Genomic DNA, 19014 nt, shown 5'->3' with positions numbered 1-19014 from the left:
TCAAATTAAGATGCTCAAATCCCATAATTTATTGAACCACTTTTAAACAGAAGTCAATTAGTGAAGATTAAGACATTTAGAATACAGTGCCAGGGAGGTAGGAGGACCACACCACCTGAATCCTGGGTTATGCAGTCTTGTCCTGTCTGCCGAAGCAATCTTGACTTCTGAACATGCAGTTATAAGAACCGCAGTTGAAGTTGAAAGAGGGGCTCAGCAGGGTGGGGGATTCCTAGATCAATACGTGCTTGCTCTGTTAGAAATGTGCAGAAGCAAGTATGCCTGGTTAACGGCTTGCTAATAGCTATGTTCTTTATCTGGGTTTCTAGGGAGGAATATTCACTAGGGTCTGACTCTTTGCGACCCCATGGACTGGGGCCTGCCATGCTCCTCTGTCCACGAGATTTTCCAGGCAAGAATACTGGAGTGGATTGCCATTTCCTTCTCCAGGCGAGCTTCCCAACCCAGGGATCAAACCCGGGTTTCCTGCATTGCAGACAGAGTCTTTACTGTCTGAGCCACCAGGGAAGCCCAGATCCATTTACTAGCTGTATACAATTGGGTACTTAGCCTCCCTTAGCTTCAATTTTCTAGACTGTAGAATGCAGATAATAAGTGCCTTAGTAGGGGTGAGAACATGTGCAAAGAGCATAGTGCAATGCCAAGATCACATTAGTGGACTAATAAATGCCTTGTATTAGACAAAGCATTTAATCCTCTTCTGCCCTCTATGTGATTCCTGATAGTGTGAAAAGACCTACTAGTCACAGTGCTAGAAAACCTCCACAAACTGCAAAGGACTCTTTCCAAGACAGACGAGCTCATGGTACCTTAATTGCAATCCAACAAAGCCTGATAAGGGAATCTGCTTTCCCCACTGTGTCCCACTATAAAGTTGAAAGTATAATATACCCCAGACTTAATAAGATCATTATTAAATAACTAAAACTTGGAATTAGAAAGGAGTATTACTAAACTGTAGTCTGTATAAGATCATTGAGAGCAGTGTTTCTCAATCCTCTTCACACCCAGTATCATCTTTTCTGTAACATTCATGTTATTATCTTGAAAGTCATAGACAATTTTTCAAGTTAGTAAACACATTTTAAATATTATCAGTATAATAAAAGGAAAGCAAAATAATTAAATAATATGTATTTCAATATAGAAATGCTCTGGCTTGATGAACTTTATGACATAATGTAGTACTCAGATGCTTGCACATATTGGCTAATGTGGCAGTTACAAGTGTGTTGTGTGTGCATGCTCATTTGCACAGTTGTGTCTGACTCTTTGTGATGCCATGGACTGTGGCCCACCAGGCTTCTCTGTCTATAGCATTCTCCAGGTAAGAATACTGGAGTGGGTTGCCATTTCCTATTCCAGGGGATCATCCCGACCCAGGGATTGAAGCTGTGTCTCTTGCATGTCCTGCATTGGCAGGTGGATTCTTTACCACTGAACCACCTGGGAAACCCTACCAGTGTGTTGTATCAACAACCAACTACCATGAGCCACAAAGCCATTGTTGATGTAATTTTCCACAGAAGTAAATAACTTTTGATAAAGTTCTGATCAAAATGGGTATTTTTCCTCTAGTTTACAAAGTGGTTGAATTCCTGTAAATTTTAGTATGTATTAAAACCCTGCAGAAAATACTCTAAATATGGAATTAGGTAGGCAGCTCGCTTAAAATGTGGATTCTGAAGCCTCATCTTCAGAGATACTGACTCTGTAATCTAAGAGTCTACATCAGCCTCCAGGTAGAGATTCTGATTCAGGCATTCTGTTTTCTAACTGAATTGGGGAAGGGGTGGTTGTCCTGCAGAAGGAACCTAGATGGTAAACTAGGAACCAAAACCCAGGTTGGCCATGCCTACTGTAAGGTAATAGGGCGAGAGTAAGGAACTTAGAATTAAGTTGTGTCTTAGAAATAACAAAGTGGTTGAATTCCTGTAAATTTCAGTATGTATTAAAACCCTGCAGAAAATACTCTCAATATGGAATTAGGTAGGAAGGTCACTTAAAATGTGGGCTCTGGACCCTCATCTCCAGAGATTTTGACTCTGGAATCTAAGATAGGACTAAGAGTCTACATTAGCTTCCTGGTAGAGATTCTGATTTTCAGGCATTCTGTTTTCTATTTGAATTGGGGAGGGGGTGGTCTAAATAGCCTTTTTGATCAGAACTTTATCAAAAGTTGTTTACCTCTGTGGAAAATTACATCGTCAGTGGCTTTGTGGCTTATGATATTCGGTTGCTGATACAACACACTTGTATGGTAAGCGAAAGAAGACAGGATTCTGGTTCCGGGAGGAGGGTGGCCACGTGTGTGGATGAATCATTTCACTTTCCCTAGGAACTGTTTATTTAGACTTTCAGCTCCATCTGTTACCCAATTACTACTCCATTCCTCTTTGCTTCCTTTCCCACACCTGCTATCATCCTGTCTAACTCTGTCTTTGACTTTTCCTGTACCCCCCTACACCACACAGTCCCTTGCTACATACCCAGATTTCTTGTCCCAGATTTCCGTCACCAGCTTCTCCGCAGCCCCTTGGCTTCTTCCCTTTGGTAAATCTCCGGCAATTCTCCCGCAACATCCTCGCTCCTCCTTAAAATGGAAGAAGGGAGGCTCCCACCCTCAGCCTAGACAGGGGCCCAAATCGTTTGCCCGGGTCCCCGCCATCTCCTCGCGTCCCCGCAATTTGCTTTCCCCACCCTGCCCCTCTTGGCATCCTGCCCCCGCCCATCCCCCACCCCCCACCCCCCAACCTCCGCCCTCAGCGCCGAGATCCGAGGCTCCGGAGTAGCTGGCTGAGGGCACCCGTCAATGTGCCCCGTCCCTCGCCACCCGTTCGCCCACAGCACTTCGCCAGGATCCCCCTCCCCAGATCAAACGCCCCCAAGTGCCCGAGGCTGAAGCCGGCTCTTCTTGTTTGGCCTGGGATGCCTACCACGGGCGGGGGCCGTTGCCGCTGAGTCCGGAGCCCGGCTGCACCCACGTGTCCCAGAGCGCGGCGCCCGGCCAGCGAAAACCTCTTAGAGGCCAGCAACTCCTCATCTCGAAAGCTTATTGCAGGCTAGACCCGCACCGGCCCCGGAGCGGCTAGCGAATCACGAGCCGCAAGTGCGGGTCCTCGGCGCCTCTCCGCAGGGTGCGGGTGCCCGGAGAGCCAGCGAGCGAGCGAGAGCGCGGGGGCAGACAGGGTGGACGCGCGAACAGCGGGAAGGAGGACACCCAGGCGGAGCAAGAGCCAGGTGGCGGTGCAGGCGGCGGGACTGCAGTGCCACCTCTCCGAAGAAAGCCCACAAGCTCACACGCCCGCGCGCACAAGCACGTGCACATCGTGGGCTGCGAGAACCCGAGCCAGCAAGAGCCTTTTGAGTGCCGGTCGCGTTTCAGCGATGGCTTCTGCCCTGAACAGCAAAATTCACGCTCCCGGGAATTGCCCGGGCTCCAAAGCCGATGCCCGCGGTGGCGCCGGCTGGAGAATGGACTGTGATCCTGAGATGCACGTGAAAATGTGCAAGAAGATCGCCCAGCTCACCAAGGTAAGATGAGGCGCTGCGGGCTGGCGAGATATGCGCCCGGGGCGCCGGGGGCAGGGAAGGGAGTGCGGACGCACCCAAGGGAGGTCCAGGCAAAATCCCAGCTGAAACTTTGTCTCGGAGGCCATGCGGAAGGGAAGAGGCCTTAAATCTTGGTGACCTTCTGGAGGCACCGTCCTAGAGCAGTTGAGAGAAAGGATCCTTGCCAAAAAACTCCTACAGCTTGCACGCCGAGCAGGTGGTCAGTGCTCCCAGGGTGGGAATGTGAATCGAGTTGAATCAGTGCTGGGGTGTGTATGTGTGTTTCTTTGCAGGCTCTGCTCAAATGATTGTGCCTGAAATGTTGTGATTTCATTCATCACAGTACTTTACCTGCGGGGAGGAGGTCATGTGGGCTATTTTAATATTTGATTCATTTATTCCTTCATTCAGCAAATATTCGAGTCATTTGTTGAGTGCCAGCAGCTTGCGTGGCACCGCGCTAAACCTGGAAGGCTGCCCAGGGGACTTACTATCAAACTGGCTGCAGACGTGTGCAGAGCGTAAATGGGGAAATGAACGATTCACCATTTAATTACGGGATTACAAAAGACCTTGGGAGGTCAGCCAGCCCATTCTCCTACCTCATCCCAGGGCCCTGATTGAACCTCTAGGGACCGTGCTGCCTTCCTTATGAAGACCAGCAAAAGATGTCACCCTGTCCTTTGTTAGCCCCCTGCAGCTTCGCAATTAGGAGTTGCTTGTGACAGGCACCCCTCCTGTGCCTGGCATGTAGATGGAAAACATCCCTCTCTGTCTTTTATACAAGGTCCCCCAGTGCCTGAATTGAGCTATTTGCCTTGGAGTTTCCTTTTGATCTCGTAATTATTCCTGATAACATGCTTGCTAGTAAAACATTGGGTCCAGATTCTGTGTATGGGACATGCTCTCTTCCCCAACTGTCTCCCTCCCGCTTCCAACACCCACTTTTTTTATAGCATCACAGGCATTTTCCTCCTCGCCAGAAGGAAGAGAGCACAGAGGTCTGAAATTGGGCACTAGCTGCCTTCTCAGGCCCTTCCCTTAACTTCTCCACATTTTTTGCAAATGAGCCTGTATCCAAACAGTGATCTCTTGAGTCAAGGGTGGAAAAGGGGAAATGGAGATACTCCTTGGAGGCCTTGGCACATGCTGCTTGGCACCACTGATCTAATTTCCAGTCATCCAAATAGTAACGTCGACCCAAAAAGTATTGATTTGAGGTGTTAGGCACAGAATAAAGCCTCTTATCTGTCTTCAAAGAAACTAAAATATTTTTGGAGAAACAATTTTGGAGAAAAAACAAAAAGACACTACTCTGTAATCAGTTGCTAAATTGGATATTTCAAGTTGTGAGTGCTCTAGAGGTAGAAACAAAGGTTAAGTCATTATAGGCAAGAACAGTTAGGAGAGGTTTTATGGAAGAGATGAACCTTGAACTCAGTTTGAATTTATGGAGTGCCTACTGAGTTGGACCATCAAGAAGGCTGAGCACTGAAAAATTGATGCTTTTGAATTGTGGTGCTGGAGCAGATTCTTCAGAGTCCCTTGGATGGCAAGGAGATCAAACCAGTCAATACTAAAGGAAATCAACCCTGAATATTCATTGGAAGGACTGATGCTGAAGCTCAAATATTCTGGCCACCTGATGCAAAGGGCCAACTCACTGGAAAAGACCCTAATGCTGGTAAAGATTGAGGGCAAAAGGAGAAGGGGACAGCAGAGGATGATAGATAGATAGCATCACTGACTCAATGAACATGAATTTGAGCAAAGTCCAGGAGATAGTGGAGGACAGAGGAGTCTGATATGCTGTAGAGTCTGACGTGTCCAAAGAGTTGGACACAACTTAGTGACTGAGAAACAACAGCTATGTGCCAGGCACTGTGTTCAATATTAATGGCATACAACTGAAAAAGATAGGGCCCCTGCCCTTGTGGTGTGACAAATGTATAGAAAGATCATTTGAATATAACGTGGTAATGGTAGTCACTCCACCCATTAATATTTTGGCATGATTATTATTTGCCAAGCACTGTGAAGAAAGCATCCATGATCCTATGGCATAGTAGGCAGTGTTTCTCAAAGTATATTCTGTTTTGAATATAGAAATTCAAAGTTGAAATCACAGTTGATTTTTATTGTGTCATGCTTGCTTTATCATTTTCCATGCTAGTTGTTTAAATTAGACCCTTTCAATATGGATATTGATATGCTACCTTTCTTCTGGTTGTTTGTACATCGTATTTTCCATCTCTTTATATTTAATCTTTCTATAAGTTTTATTTTGTTGTATTGCTGATAGGTGAATTTAGTCCATGTGCGTTTACTGTGATTACCAATATATTGGGGCTTATTTTTCCATCATATTTTGTGCTTTTCATTTACCATCCTTTTTCTCCATCTCTGCTTTCTATGGGATTAGTTAAATGATTTATATTCCCTCATTTTCCACTGTTGGTTTGAGGGCTTTAGGCATTATTCCTATACTTATCAACATTATGTTTAGTTTTCCACATACATATTTAACTATAGTTTTTCTAATATGACCAACCTAGATAGCATGTTAAAAAGCAGAGACATTACTTTGCCAACAAAGTTGCATCTCGTCAAGGTTATGGTTTTTCCAGTAGTCATATATGGATGTGAGAGATGGACTATAAAGAAAGCTGAGCACTGAAGAATTTATGCTTTTGAACTGAACTGTGGTGTTGGAAAAGACTCTTGAGAGTCCCTCAGGCTGCAAGGATATCCAACCAGTCCATCATAAAGGAGATCAGTCCTAAGTGTTCATTGGATGGACTGATGTTGAAGCTGAAATTCCAATACTTTGGCCACCTGATGCAAGGATCTGACTCATTTGAAAAGACCCTGATGCTGGGAAAGATTGAGGGTAGGAGAAGGGGACAACAGAGGATGAGATGGTTGGATGGCATCACCGACTCAATGGACATGAGTTTGGGTAAACTCCAGGAGTTGGTGATGGACAGGGAGGCCTGGGGTGTTGCAGTCCATGGGGTCACAAAGAGTCGGACACGACTGAGCGACGGAGCTGAACTGAATAAAGTTATCATGTAATTCTTTCTTCCTGAAAGAGAGCTTTGCATACTTCGGCCATTTAATAGCCCTTCCCTTTCCTGTCTTGTCATTGTTGTCTAGATTTTTTACCTTTAAAATTTTTAATTCATTTTTATAGTTATTTAAATTTACTGATATTTTGCTGATTCTTCTACCCCCCCCCCATGTTTTTTTTTCTTGAATCCATGGCCTTCTTTTTTGGTTCAGTTTTCTTCTGTCTGAAGTTCATCTGTTAATGGTTTTTTCTGAAGGGGTCCTAGTGGGCGAAGAAATCTTCTGTGCATTTGAAAATGTATTTATTTTGTCCTCCCGATTGTTTATTTGCCCATAAAAATCTTCTGAACACTTATTTTTCCAAGGCACAGTGTTGGTAGTGTTCCATTACCATAGGTATTAATTGCTGCTGATAAAAATCCTCAGTTCAGTTCAGTCGCTCAGTCATGTCTGACTCTTTGCGACCCCATGAACTGCAGCACGCCAGGCCTCACTGTCCATCACCAACTCCTGGAGTTCACTCAGACTCACGTCCATCAAGTCAGTGATGCCATCCAGCCATCTCATCCTCTGTCATCCCCTTCTCCTCCTGCCCCCAATCCCTCCCAGCATCAGAGTCTTTTCCAATGAGTCAACTCTTCACATGAGGTGGCCAAAGTACTGGAGTTTCAGCTTTAGCATCATTCCTTCCAAAAAAATCCCAGGGCTGATCTTCAGAATGGACTGGTTGGATCTCCTTGCAGTCCAAGGGACTCTCAAGAGTCTTATCCAACACCACAGTTCAAAAGCATCAATTCTTTGGCACTCAGCTTTCTTCACAGTCCAACTCTCACATCCATACATGACCATTGGAAAAACCATAGCCTTAACAAGATGAACCTTTGTTGGCAAAGCAATGTCTCTGCTTTTCAATATTCTGTCTAGGTTGGTCATAACTTTTCTTCCAAGGAGTAAGCATCTTTTAATTTCATGGCTGCAGTCACCATCTGCAGTGATTTTGGAGCCCAGAAAAATAAAGTCTGACACTGTTTCCACTGTTTCCCCATCTATTTCCCATGAAGTGATGGGACCAGATGCCATGATCTTCATTTTCTGAATGTTGAGCTTTAAGCCAACTTTTTCACTCTCCTCTTTCACTTTCATCAAGAGGCTTTTGAGTTCCTCTTCACTTTCTGCCATAAGAGTGGTGCCATCTGCATAGCTGAGGTTATTGATATTTCTCCCGGCAATCTTGTTTCCAGCTTGTGCTTCTTCCAGTCCAGCATTTCTCATGATGTACTCTGCATATAAGTTAAATAAGCCGGGTGACAATATATAGCCTTGACGTATTCCTTTTCCTATTTGGAAACAGTCTGTTGTTCCATGTCCAGTTCTAACTGTTGCTTCCTGACCTGCATACAGGTTTCTCAAGAGGGAGGTCAGGTGGTCTGGTATTCCCACTGCCCATCAAATTTTCATTTATTTGTAGCTAATCTGCCTTTTCTCTTGATGGCATTTGCATGTGTTTATTTTGATGTTTAGCCATTTCATTATAACTCCCTAATTGGTATTGAGTGTACTTTCTACTGAAGACTCATATGCTGTCTTTAATTCTGAAAATTATCAATGATTTTCTGTTCAAATATTGTTTTTCTGCCATTACTTCCTTTCACTTTTCTGAAACTGCTATTAAGTGAATTAAGGAAGCCTCTCCATATTCTGAAATGTTATTAAAAATTTTTTTGTCTCTGAATCCTGATGATTTCCTTAATCATGTTTTCTTGTTTGCCAATCCACTAAACAGTTTGTCCAATCCAGAGTTTTTCCCATCTATAAAGTTGTATAGTTATATTTTCATTTCTAAGATTGCTGTTCTTGCTTCCTTTCTGTCTGATTTTGGTAACTGCTTAATTTGTATAGCTTTATTGAAGTATAATTTACATATCATAAAATTCATCTAAGCATACAATTCAATATATTTTAGTAAACTTACAGAGTTGTTGCACCATAACCGTAATCTAGTTTTAGAACATTTCTATCATTGTCCTTTGTATCCATCTGTAGTCAATCCCTGTTCCCACCCCCATGCCAAGCAACCATTAATCTCCTTTGTGTCTCTATAAATTTGTCTTTGTCAGACTTTTCATGTCAGTGAAACAATGCAACATGTATTTCCATCTGGTTTTTTCACTTAGTTGCTAAATCTTAGCATCGTGTTTTGAGGTTCATCAATTGGTGTAGCGTCTTATGTCATTCATTCATTCCCTTTTATTTCACACTAGTATCCCATTGTATGGATACTAATGATCATATTCACCAATTAATAGGCATTTGGATTGTTTCCACTCTGGGTCTACTATGAATAATGCTGCTACAAACATTACATTCCTACACACACATCTTCATTACTTTATTTTATAAATAAGATAGAGAAAATAGTAAGAGAACAAGTAATAGAACAAATGGGACAAATGGTTAAGAATAAGAGAATCTGAGTAAAGGTAAGTGTGACGTTCTTTGTACTGTTCTTTTTCTGGCAGTTTTTCCCTAAGTTTGAAATTCTTTCTAAATAAAAGTTTAAAACAAACAAAAAGCATACAGTATCCCAGACCCCATCTTAGAAAGTAAGGAGTGGTGACAGGGATTGCTGTTTTCTAAAGCCCCTCAAGACCTGTAACATTCACACAGGGTTGAGAATCACTGGTTCAGTATAGCCAAAGGTTTGAATAGTAGAGCAGACACAGAGGAGTTAATTGGGAGAGCAGGAGGTTTCACTTCCATTTCCTATTATAGCCTGTGGGATACTTTGGTCTTGAAAGCATCAGGCAGGTTTGCTTAGCCCTGTCCATTCAGCCAGTCTCTGCTTTTCACCCGCTCAAAAATCTGCAGCTGATTTTTCCTTTTGTAACTTTCTCCACATCCTCTTATCCAGAAGTGTTGGCATCCCTCATACCCAGAGATTTTCCAATTCCCACTTTCAAGGTGGGATGGAGTGTCTTGCCCCCAAAACAAGTTTAACAAATATCCTTTTGTATTAGAACACAAAAATGAGTGGGAAAGCACATGCTCCCTCTCCATCAATCATCCCTCAAACTGAAGGCTGAATCTTAGGAACCCAGCCCATAAACATGACTCCATACACCCACGAGACTACCTCTCATTGGGAGTTATGAGAAGAAAAGTATCCAGGAGGCAATAAGCAGTCCTCTTAGTGCCAGAAGCTGCCAAGCTAAAAGTATAAGGAGTAAAATAACCCCAAGAGAACCTGTCAGTCATCCTTCCAAAATGATGTCTTCCCAGGTCTCAGAAGACCCTATAGGGGCTACGGTGAAATCAAGTGGCTGCAACTTCTGGACATTAGTGATGCCTTATGATTCCCTAGTGTTTGCATTCTTTGTAAAGCCCTTGACATGCTTACTCATCCTCCGGGAGCACAGCATTTCTGCATGGCAAGGAGATGAGCATGGTCAGTCTCCGTCTATTTATAAGAAGAGGTACAGTTCTGGGAGGGGGAGGAACTGCCCTGGCCCAGCTTGTGAATAGGTGGGTAAATATTGAGAATCCAGCTTCCCCATGGATATAAGCCACATTCTCTAATATTATTCTTCCCAGGTGGCTCAGTGGTAAGGAATCCACCTGCCAATGCAGGAGATGCAGGAGACACACGTTTGATCCCTGGGTCAGGAAAATCCCCTAGAGGAGGAAATGGCAACCCACTCCAGTATTCTTGCCTGGGAAATCCCCTGGACAAAAGAGCCTGGCAAGCTACTGTCCCTGGGGTCACAAAGAATCAGACATGAGTGAGCATATACACAGTATATTTTGATCTCAAAACAGCCTTATGCCTTGGTCTTATATTTTAGTTAGTTTAGCTTTCCTAAAGACCTGCCACACAGATCTTAGGATGAGTTCAGTTTTGAGGACTGTGGTAAAGTGTTGTAGTAAGAATGAATTCTGTCATTCAAGAAGCATCCTAATTTGAGAGCAGGGGCCTTTTGAGTGGCAGTGTAGTTCTTATCTGTAGATCCTTCCTTCCTGCTGTGAGAAGGTCTGGAGGTCAGAGTCAGCACTCCCAGCATAGTAGCATGACCAAACCAAGGGAACTGTGTCTCCCCACATCCCAGAACCTTACTGAAGTCTGTGGAGACACATGAGCAGAGACAGTCATATTGGATGTTGGGGGAAAATAGTGGATTGTTTAGGGATGGGGTAGGGAGATACTGTTATGGAGAATAGTCCCTGAGTAAAAAGTCAGAAATACTAAGGAAAAAAGATTATAATTTCTACTCCAGGTTATCTTTTAAATAAATTTAAGTTGGATTTATTTCTAGAGGGGTGCTTCTTACTCTTATTTATATAATAAATATAAATAAAAATTAAATATGAATAAAAACGAGGACACCTGGAGAGCTAACAATTTGGGGTTTACTCTTAGAATGATCACTTTTTGTGGCTGTTACCAGCTAAAATGCTGTCTCTTCAGAGATACCTTTTCTGGCCAACCTATCTGTAAATGAGAAAAGTAGTCCTTTCTTCCTTGGTGATTTGTTGTGAGGGTTCACCAAGTTAAGGAATGTAAGGAGAGCATCTCACCCCGGGCGCGGAACTATCATAAGCCTGATAAATGTTGGTTTCTTCCCTTCCTGAGCTAGAAGAATTGCAGAGGGACAGGACCATTGCTCAGTTGTCAAAACCAGCAACTAGGAACAAAGCCAGCCCTTTCCTGGACTGAGAGGCCAGGGCAGTGGCCCAGCAGTAGGAGTGATGCCTGCTACCACACGAGTCCTCGGCAACAGGTTGCCACTTGAGCCCTGGGTTTTTGTGGCTTGAAGCTATTGAAGTTTTATTGCATTGCTGACTCCCTTAGCTTCTCTCCAAATACCCTCCTGCCTGCAGGAGCTTGTGTGGGGACAGATGTTTAAACAGTTCCATACCAGTTTGCTTTAGGAGTCTAGATTTGAAAACTGCAGATCTGTATTAACAAGCCCTCTCTGTTGGAATCTTTTAATTTAATGAAGTGATTTGTGGTGTACAGACAGCTATCTCACAGAAATCTTTTTGCCAGAAAATAGGATGAAGGACAATTTAAATTGGATGTCTTTAAACCCTACTAAGATACCTCCACTTTTGCATAACACTCAGATCTCTGCACTTGCCACCCCAAACCTTGCTCCAATTCTTTCTCCGCACAGCAGCCAGAGTGATGCTAAAACTGAATAACACCCTCCTACATTGCTGTAGAACGTTGCAGCCGCTTTGGAAAACAATCTGGCAGTTCCTCAAATAATTAAGAGATTTATCATAATGAACCAGCAATTCTACACCTATGTATATACCCAAGAAAAACTAACTTATACGTAACATTCAGAGCAACATTATTTGTAGTAGCCAAAAATGGAAATAAACTAAATGTCTATCAACTGGAAAACGGTACGAATAAAATATGGTACAAAGTACGGTCAGGGGCAGTGAGTGAGGGCTGCAAGGTTTCATTTTGGTGCAATAAGAATATTCTTAGGTTGACTGTGGTCATAGTTACACAATTCTGTGCATGTGCTGAAAGCCATTGAATTATACAGTTTAAATGGGTGGATTGTATGGTCTCAATAATTATATCTCAATTAAGCTGTGAACATTAAAACCAACAAAAACAAACTGAATTTTCTCCCTTTTGAATCCAGTTCTGAAGCAAGTCCTGATGACTTTACCCCATAAATATAAAAGATCATCCGCATTTTTGCCTCCACCCTAGTCTGAGCCACCTTCACCTCCTTCCTTCAACCCTTCTGGGGCTCCTCGTGGTCTACCCTCGCCCCCCTCACAGCAGCAATAATCATACAGAATAAACAAAGAGCATGACATTCTTCCATTTAGAACCCACAAATGGCTTCTCATTTCACTTGGAATAAAGTTTGTTCACCTAAGTGAATTCTTCAGTATGGTCACCTGAGGTGTCTGCTGTCCACTTCTCAGCGTCATCTCCTCCATCACACTGGCCTTCTTTCAAAGCCTTCAGACGCTAGTGCCACCTGGAGCCTTTGTCCTTGTGGCTTCTTCCGCCTGCTCCTGGCTAGGCTCATATGTCTCTTAAGGGAGGAACTCCCTGCTCACCTATACCATGAAATTCCCTCAGCTCCATCTGCTGTTTCCATTTTTTCCGTCCATCTGTTCATCTGTTTATTGCTTTCTGTTCCCTGCCAAGGAAGTCATCCCTTGAAAGCAGGAATTTCTCTCTGTCCCGTTCTCTCCTCTACACCCCAATGCCTGGAACAGCACCTGGTTAGTGATTGTTGCTCATCAAGTGTTTGTTGGTGGGCTAAATGAACAAAACTCTTCCTGGACCTCCCACAGCTCTTAGGTAAAAATATCACATTTCAACCATAGCCTGCAAACAGCCATCTCATGGGACAGTGGGGAGGTTTCTTTTTCAAGGACAGAACTCAGGAGTTACTAGCATCTAATTTCAAGTTTCATAAAGGCAATAAACTGGCATATCTGATAAGTAAATGGACTTTCTCCATCCCCTCCCAGGTCAACTTCTGACTTAGTCACTCCTAGCCCCTCACCCAGAGAAGGCAATTGGCAACCCACTCCAGTACTCTTGCCTGGAAAATCCCATGGACGGAGGGGCCTGGTAGGCTGCAGTGCATGGGGTCGCTAGCAGTCGGACACGACTGAGTGACTTCACTTTCACTTTTCACTTTCATGCATTGGAGAAGGAGATGGCAACCCACTCCAGTGTTCTTGCCTGGAGAAGCCCAGGGACAGGGAGCCTGGTGGGCTGCCGTCTATGGGGTCGCACAGAGTTAGATACGACTGAAGCGACTTAGCAGTAGCAGCAGCAGCAGCCCCTCACCATCGGAGAAGGCAATGGCAACCCACTCCAGTACTCTTGCCTGGAAACTCCCATGGATGGACAAGACTGGTAGGCTGCAGTCCATGGGGTTGCTAAGGGTCGGACACGACTGAGCGACTTCACTTTCATGCATTGGAGAAGGAAATGGCAACCCACTCCAGTGTTCCTGTCTGGAGAATCCCAGGGATGGCAGAGCCTGGTGGGCTGCCGTCTATGGGGTCACACAGAGTCGGACATGACTGGAGCAACTTAGCAGCAGCAGCAGCCCCTCACCATAGACACAGGATTAGACCAAGCTCTCCAATTGATCAAATCCATATTCCTTCAGGACACCAGAATTATGGGGCAAAATATAAAAAGAAACCTCAGTGACCAATCATACATAAAATATCCATTTGAGAAAAATAAAAACCACAGAGAAACAAGAAGAAAAAGATTTTAAAGTATCCCCAATCTATAGTAACTGCAGTGATATAATAACTAATACCATTTTGTATAGCCTACTCTATGATTTCCCATACATATATAGACATGCCACTTTTAAAAATATATCATTCATAATTATTGTGTTACCTGGAGTTTTCCCTCTTTAGAAGTAAATCTAGAACTCGCCAACATAATTTTAATGGTTGTGTTAAAAATATTCCATTGTATAAATGTTGTATAATTTAACTTCTTTCATTTGAGATACTTTTACTGAGTGTTTTTAAAAGTGCCAGGTAAAATCCCTTATCTCATGGAACTTACAGGCAAAACAAGTAGAAAGAAACCCTCAAATACAATAGAAGCCCTCATATTCAATGTCATGTGAACAGCCTAGCACATACATAACATTTTTTTAAACTTAAAACAGGGGTCAGCAAACTATGTTGTAGGCCAGATCAGCTGCCCATTTTTGTATGGCTTGTGAGTCAAGGATAGTTTTTACATTTTTAAAAACTTGGAAAAAATACAAAATAAGAACAATATTTGGTGACACATGAAAAGTATATGAAATTCAAATTTAATGTCCAAAATAAAGTTTTATTGGAACATAGTGATGCACATTCATTTAGAGATGGTCTAGGGTAGCTTTTGTGCTGAAATGGCAGATTCGAATCACTAGGACAGAGACTTGCTAAAGCCTAAAATAATTACTACCTGGTCCTTTACAGAAAAAAGTTTGAGGACCCTTAATTTAAAACACATAGATGGATATTCATTCACTAATTATTTCATGTGAGACTCAGTTTCAGTTCTTTGGGATGACCTGCTGTCTGGCATTTCACCTTACTTGTCTTATATAAACTATACCCATAGTTTACTATAGTTAGAGTGACATTTTAATTTGTCATACAAACTGAGACACTTCTGAGAATGAAAGGCCCACTAAATCAGATAGGGCACTGTAATTAAAGGTATAAACAGGCACTGTCCTGGCCTGACCATAATGCATCAGTTTTTTTTTGTTTGTTTGTTTGTTTTTTATCATTTTGGCGTCTTTAAGGTGGAGAAGGAGAATCTAAAACACTTGTGAAACAGTATGGGTTCAGAATCCTTTTAAACCTTTAAAACTTTTCACTTCTTCATCATACCTAATTGAATACCGTTTTTTTCCTCTAGCAACTCACCTTTATCAATAAATGCCTTATCTTTCAAATTATTCAGCCCAGTTTTCATCAGAACAACAACTTACTCTTATATTCATATATAACTGGCTTAGTGCGGTGTTAAATCACATAATTACAATAGCAAATACAACTGGCATAAACAAGTGACTGTGAGAGCAGAAGCCTGGTGGCTTTCCAGAGGAAGAATGAAGAGTATTAAGTTATCCACCTGTTGATTGAATGGAGACTGGTTAAAACAACCTGTTCTTATTTAAAAATTGAAATACGGTTTTGATATGTTACCAAGCAAGAAGTATGAAAACACTGAACAATCTGAGGGATCAAGAAAAGTTTCCTGAAGTACATAGGGACCATGATTCATGGATATTTTGGTTGATTCTGGTTTCTTATTGTTAAAATCATTGTGATGTGATTTGTTGTTAAAATATTGTGATGGATATTCTTGAGATTCTATCCTTGCATTTTTACTAGATTATTTCCTTGAGGTAGATTTCCATGAGCAGAGCTCATGTTTGTTACAGGTAGATTCCCATAAAAAATATTAGGAAAATTGGAAGAAAGAGACCTGGAGAATATTTATCAATTAGTTAAAAACAACCTAATAAACAAGATATATGGAGGTCCTAACTTGTTGACTACAAAGCTTGCCATTTAAAAAGGCATTTACTACAACTGTCTTCTATAATCTGAACACTGGAACAGTTTCAAGTGAGCAGCTCTCATAGTTACAGAGACAATGGCATAATTACTTTCAAACCATAGTGGCGTAATAACAGGCCCAGGCTGTCAGCTCACATTATAACTTTAATGGACCTATTTGAAGTTACTCACTATATTCTGAGCCTCCAGGGTAAGAGGATACACCTGGAAAAGGCTCCCAGGTTCCTCGAGGTATTAGAGAAACAAGCAGCTCTTTCACAGCTCGCAGGCCAGTGGCACCAATAACCACACCAGCAGTTCTCCCTGGTCTGACCCTGATCGCACTGGAAGCCTTTCTCTTAGTTGTGGAACCTTCAGAACATGAAGCAGAAAGACCTTCTTGTGAGTCTTCGATGTCTTCATCAGGAATAATGTTGTTCCAAGTCTTGTGAGGCAGGGTGGCAGAGAAAATTTTCCTGAAAAGCTGCTGAATCCTGACCAGCTAGCATTATAGCTTTACCCCCTTAAACGTCATGCTCTTGTTTTGTTAAAAATCCAAGTCCAAGAGATTATTCAGTCTTTTACAGCTTTGTGTAATTGTACACTTGGCAGTTGCTGTCTTCTCATTATAAGCCATGGTAGACCCAAAATAGCCTTCCAATAGGTGTCAGATCCCTGGAACCTGTGATGCTATAATACTTTATTTGGAAAAAGGATCTCTGCAGATTAAGTGTATTGAGATGAGATCATCTTAGATTACCGGGATGGGCCCTAAATCCAATGACAAGTGTCCCTTGAGGAGAAAGGCAGAGCGGGGTTTGAGACAGAAGAGAAGAAGATGCAGAAGAGAGGAAGGCCACATGAAGATGAAGGAAGGGTTTGGAGTTATGCAGCCATGGGCCGAGGAACACCTGAGCCACCAAAAGCTAGAAGAGACAGCATGGAGTATGGCCTTGCAGTCACCTTGATTTTGCCTTCTGACCTACTGTGAAAGAAAAAGCTCTGTTTATTTTTTTAAATAGATTTCAGGTGTACAGCGTTATAATTCAACATCTGTGGTCACTACCAAGTGACCACAAGTGTAGTTGCCATCTATCACCATACATTTGGTGTGTGGTGATAGGCGGCATTCACCCGTCTCACCCACCCTCTCCAACCCCTTCCCCCCTGGTAACTACTAATCCATCCTCTGTGCCTATGAGTTTGGTTTGGTTTTATTTTGTTTGTTCACTTGTTTTGTTTTAGATTCCACATGTGAGTGAAATCATACAGTATTTGCCTTTCTCCACCTTATTTCACTTAGCATAATACCTTCAAGGTCCATTTGTTGTTATTGTTCAGTCACTCAGTCATATCCGACTCTTTGCAACCCAGTGGACTGCACACCTTTACCGTCTCCTGGAGCTTGCTCAGACTCATGTCCATTGAGTCAGTGATGCCATCCAACCATCTTGTCCTCTGTCACCCACTTCTCTTCCTGCCTTCAATCTTTCCCAGCATCAGGGTCTTTTCTAATGAGTCATCTCTTTGCATGAGGTGGCCAAAGTATTGGAGCTTCAGCTTCAACATCAGTCCTTCCAATGAATATTCAGGACTGATTTCCTTTAGGACTGACTGGTTTGATCTCCTTGCAGTCCAAGGGCCTCTCAAGAGTCTTCTCCATCACCACAGTTCAAAATCATCAATTCTTTGGTGCTCAGCCTTCTTTATAATCCAATTCTCACATCCATACATGACGAGTGGAAAACCCATAGCTTTGACCATATGGACCTTTGTCATCAAAGTAATGTCTCTGCTAAGGTCCATTTATGTTGTTCCAGCTGGAAGAATTTCATTCTTTCTCATTGGGAAGTAGTATTCCACCCTGTGCATCTTTATTCATTCATTTATGGACACTTAGACTGTTTCTATATCTTGGCTGTTGTAAACAATGCTGCAGTGAACATAGGGATACATATATCTTTTCAGATTTATGTTTTCTTACTCTTCAGATAAAAACCCAGAAGTGGAATATCTGAGTCATATGGTAGTTCTGTTCTCAATTTCTTGTGGCATCTCACACTGTTTTATGCAGCAGCTACAGTTCTACCAACAGTGGTGGGTTCCCTTTCCTCCACATCCTCAACAGTATTTATTTCTTGCCTTTTTAGTCAGAGAAGGCAATGGCAACCCACTCCAGTACTCTTGCCTGGAGTATTACTATTTTTAGTAATATCCATTCTAGTAGGTGTGAGATGATATCTCACTGTGATTTTTATTTGCATTTCCCTAATAATTAGTGATGTTGAACATCCTATGTACCTATTGGCCACCTGTATATCTTCTTTGGAAAAATATCTATTCAGTGCTTCTGCTCATTTTTTAAACCAGATTGTTTGCCTTTTTATTGTTGAGTTGTGTGAGATGTTACATATTTTATATATTAATCCCTTATCAGATGTATGATTTGAAATTATCTTCTCCCATTCAGTAGGTTGCCTTTCCACTTTGATGATGGTTCCTTTGCTATACAGAGTCTTTTTAGCTTGTTGTAGTTCCATTTGCTTACTTTTGCTTTTGTTTCCCTTGCCTTTAGAGTCACATCCACAAAAATATCACTAAGGTCCATGTCATTAAGGTTACCACCCATGTTTTCTTCTAGGAATTTTATGATTTAAGGCCCTACATTCATGACTTTAATCTGTTTTGACTTAATATTTGTGTCTGTTATAAGATAGTGTCTAATTTCAATCTTTTGCACGTGGCTGTCCAGTTTTCCCAATACCATTTATTGAAGAGACTGTCATTTCTCAACTGTGTGTCAGGACTTCGCTTAATCACTTCCAGTGATAAAGATACCACACTCCTAATGCAGGGGGCACAGGTTTGATCTTTGGTCGGGAAACTAGGATCCAGCATGCTGCACAGTGCAGCCATATAAATAAATGTTTAAAAATAAATAAAACTGTGTTCCTTGCTCCTTTGTCATGAATTAATTGTCCATTTATGTGCGGGTTTATTTATGGGCTCTCAATTCTGTTCCATTGATCTGTGGTTCCACTGATTTGTGCCAGTACCATATGTTTTGATGACTATAGCTTTGTAGTATAGTTTGAAATCAGGGTGTGTGATACCACCAGCTGTGTTCTTGTTTTGCAAGGTTGTTTTACTCTTTGGAATCTTTTGTTTCCTACAATTTTTAGAATTATTTTTTATAGTTCCATGCAATATGCCATTGGAATTTTGACACAGATTGTATTGACTCTATAGTTTATTTTGGATACTATGGACATTTTAATAACGTTAATT

At 42.2% G+C, this 19014-nt stretch overlaps 1 protein-coding gene across 4 annotated transcripts in view; it reads left to right on the top strand.

The window, feature by feature from the left end:
• Positions 1-3015: 3015 nt before the first annotated feature.
• Positions 3016-19014, top strand: part of FAM184B (family with sequence similarity 184 member B) — a 117928-nt gene continuing 101929 nt past the window's right edge. For 2 of the 4 annotated variants that reach the window (XM_055588114.1, XM_055588113.1), the window contains exon 1: positions 3016-3555. In XM_055588114.1, coding sequence (XP_055444089.1) covers positions 3409-3555 — 147 coding nt within the window. In that variant the 5' untranslated portion in view covers positions 3016-3408. The remainder of the gene's footprint in view (positions 3556-19014) is intronic. The other 2 variants (XM_055588115.1, XM_055588117.1) reach the window with 2 other exon arrangements.

Source organism: Bubalus kerabau, chromosome 7, assembly GCF_029407905.1.
Source record: "Bubalus kerabau isolate K-KA32 ecotype Philippines breed swamp buffalo chromosome 7, PCC_UOA_SB_1v2, whole genome shotgun sequence".
Lineage (NCBI taxonomy): Eukaryota > Metazoa > Chordata > Mammalia > Artiodactyla > Bovidae > Bubalus > Bubalus kerabau.
Note: the sequence above shows the minus strand (reverse complement) of the source record. Positions and strands in the feature narration are given on the sequence as shown.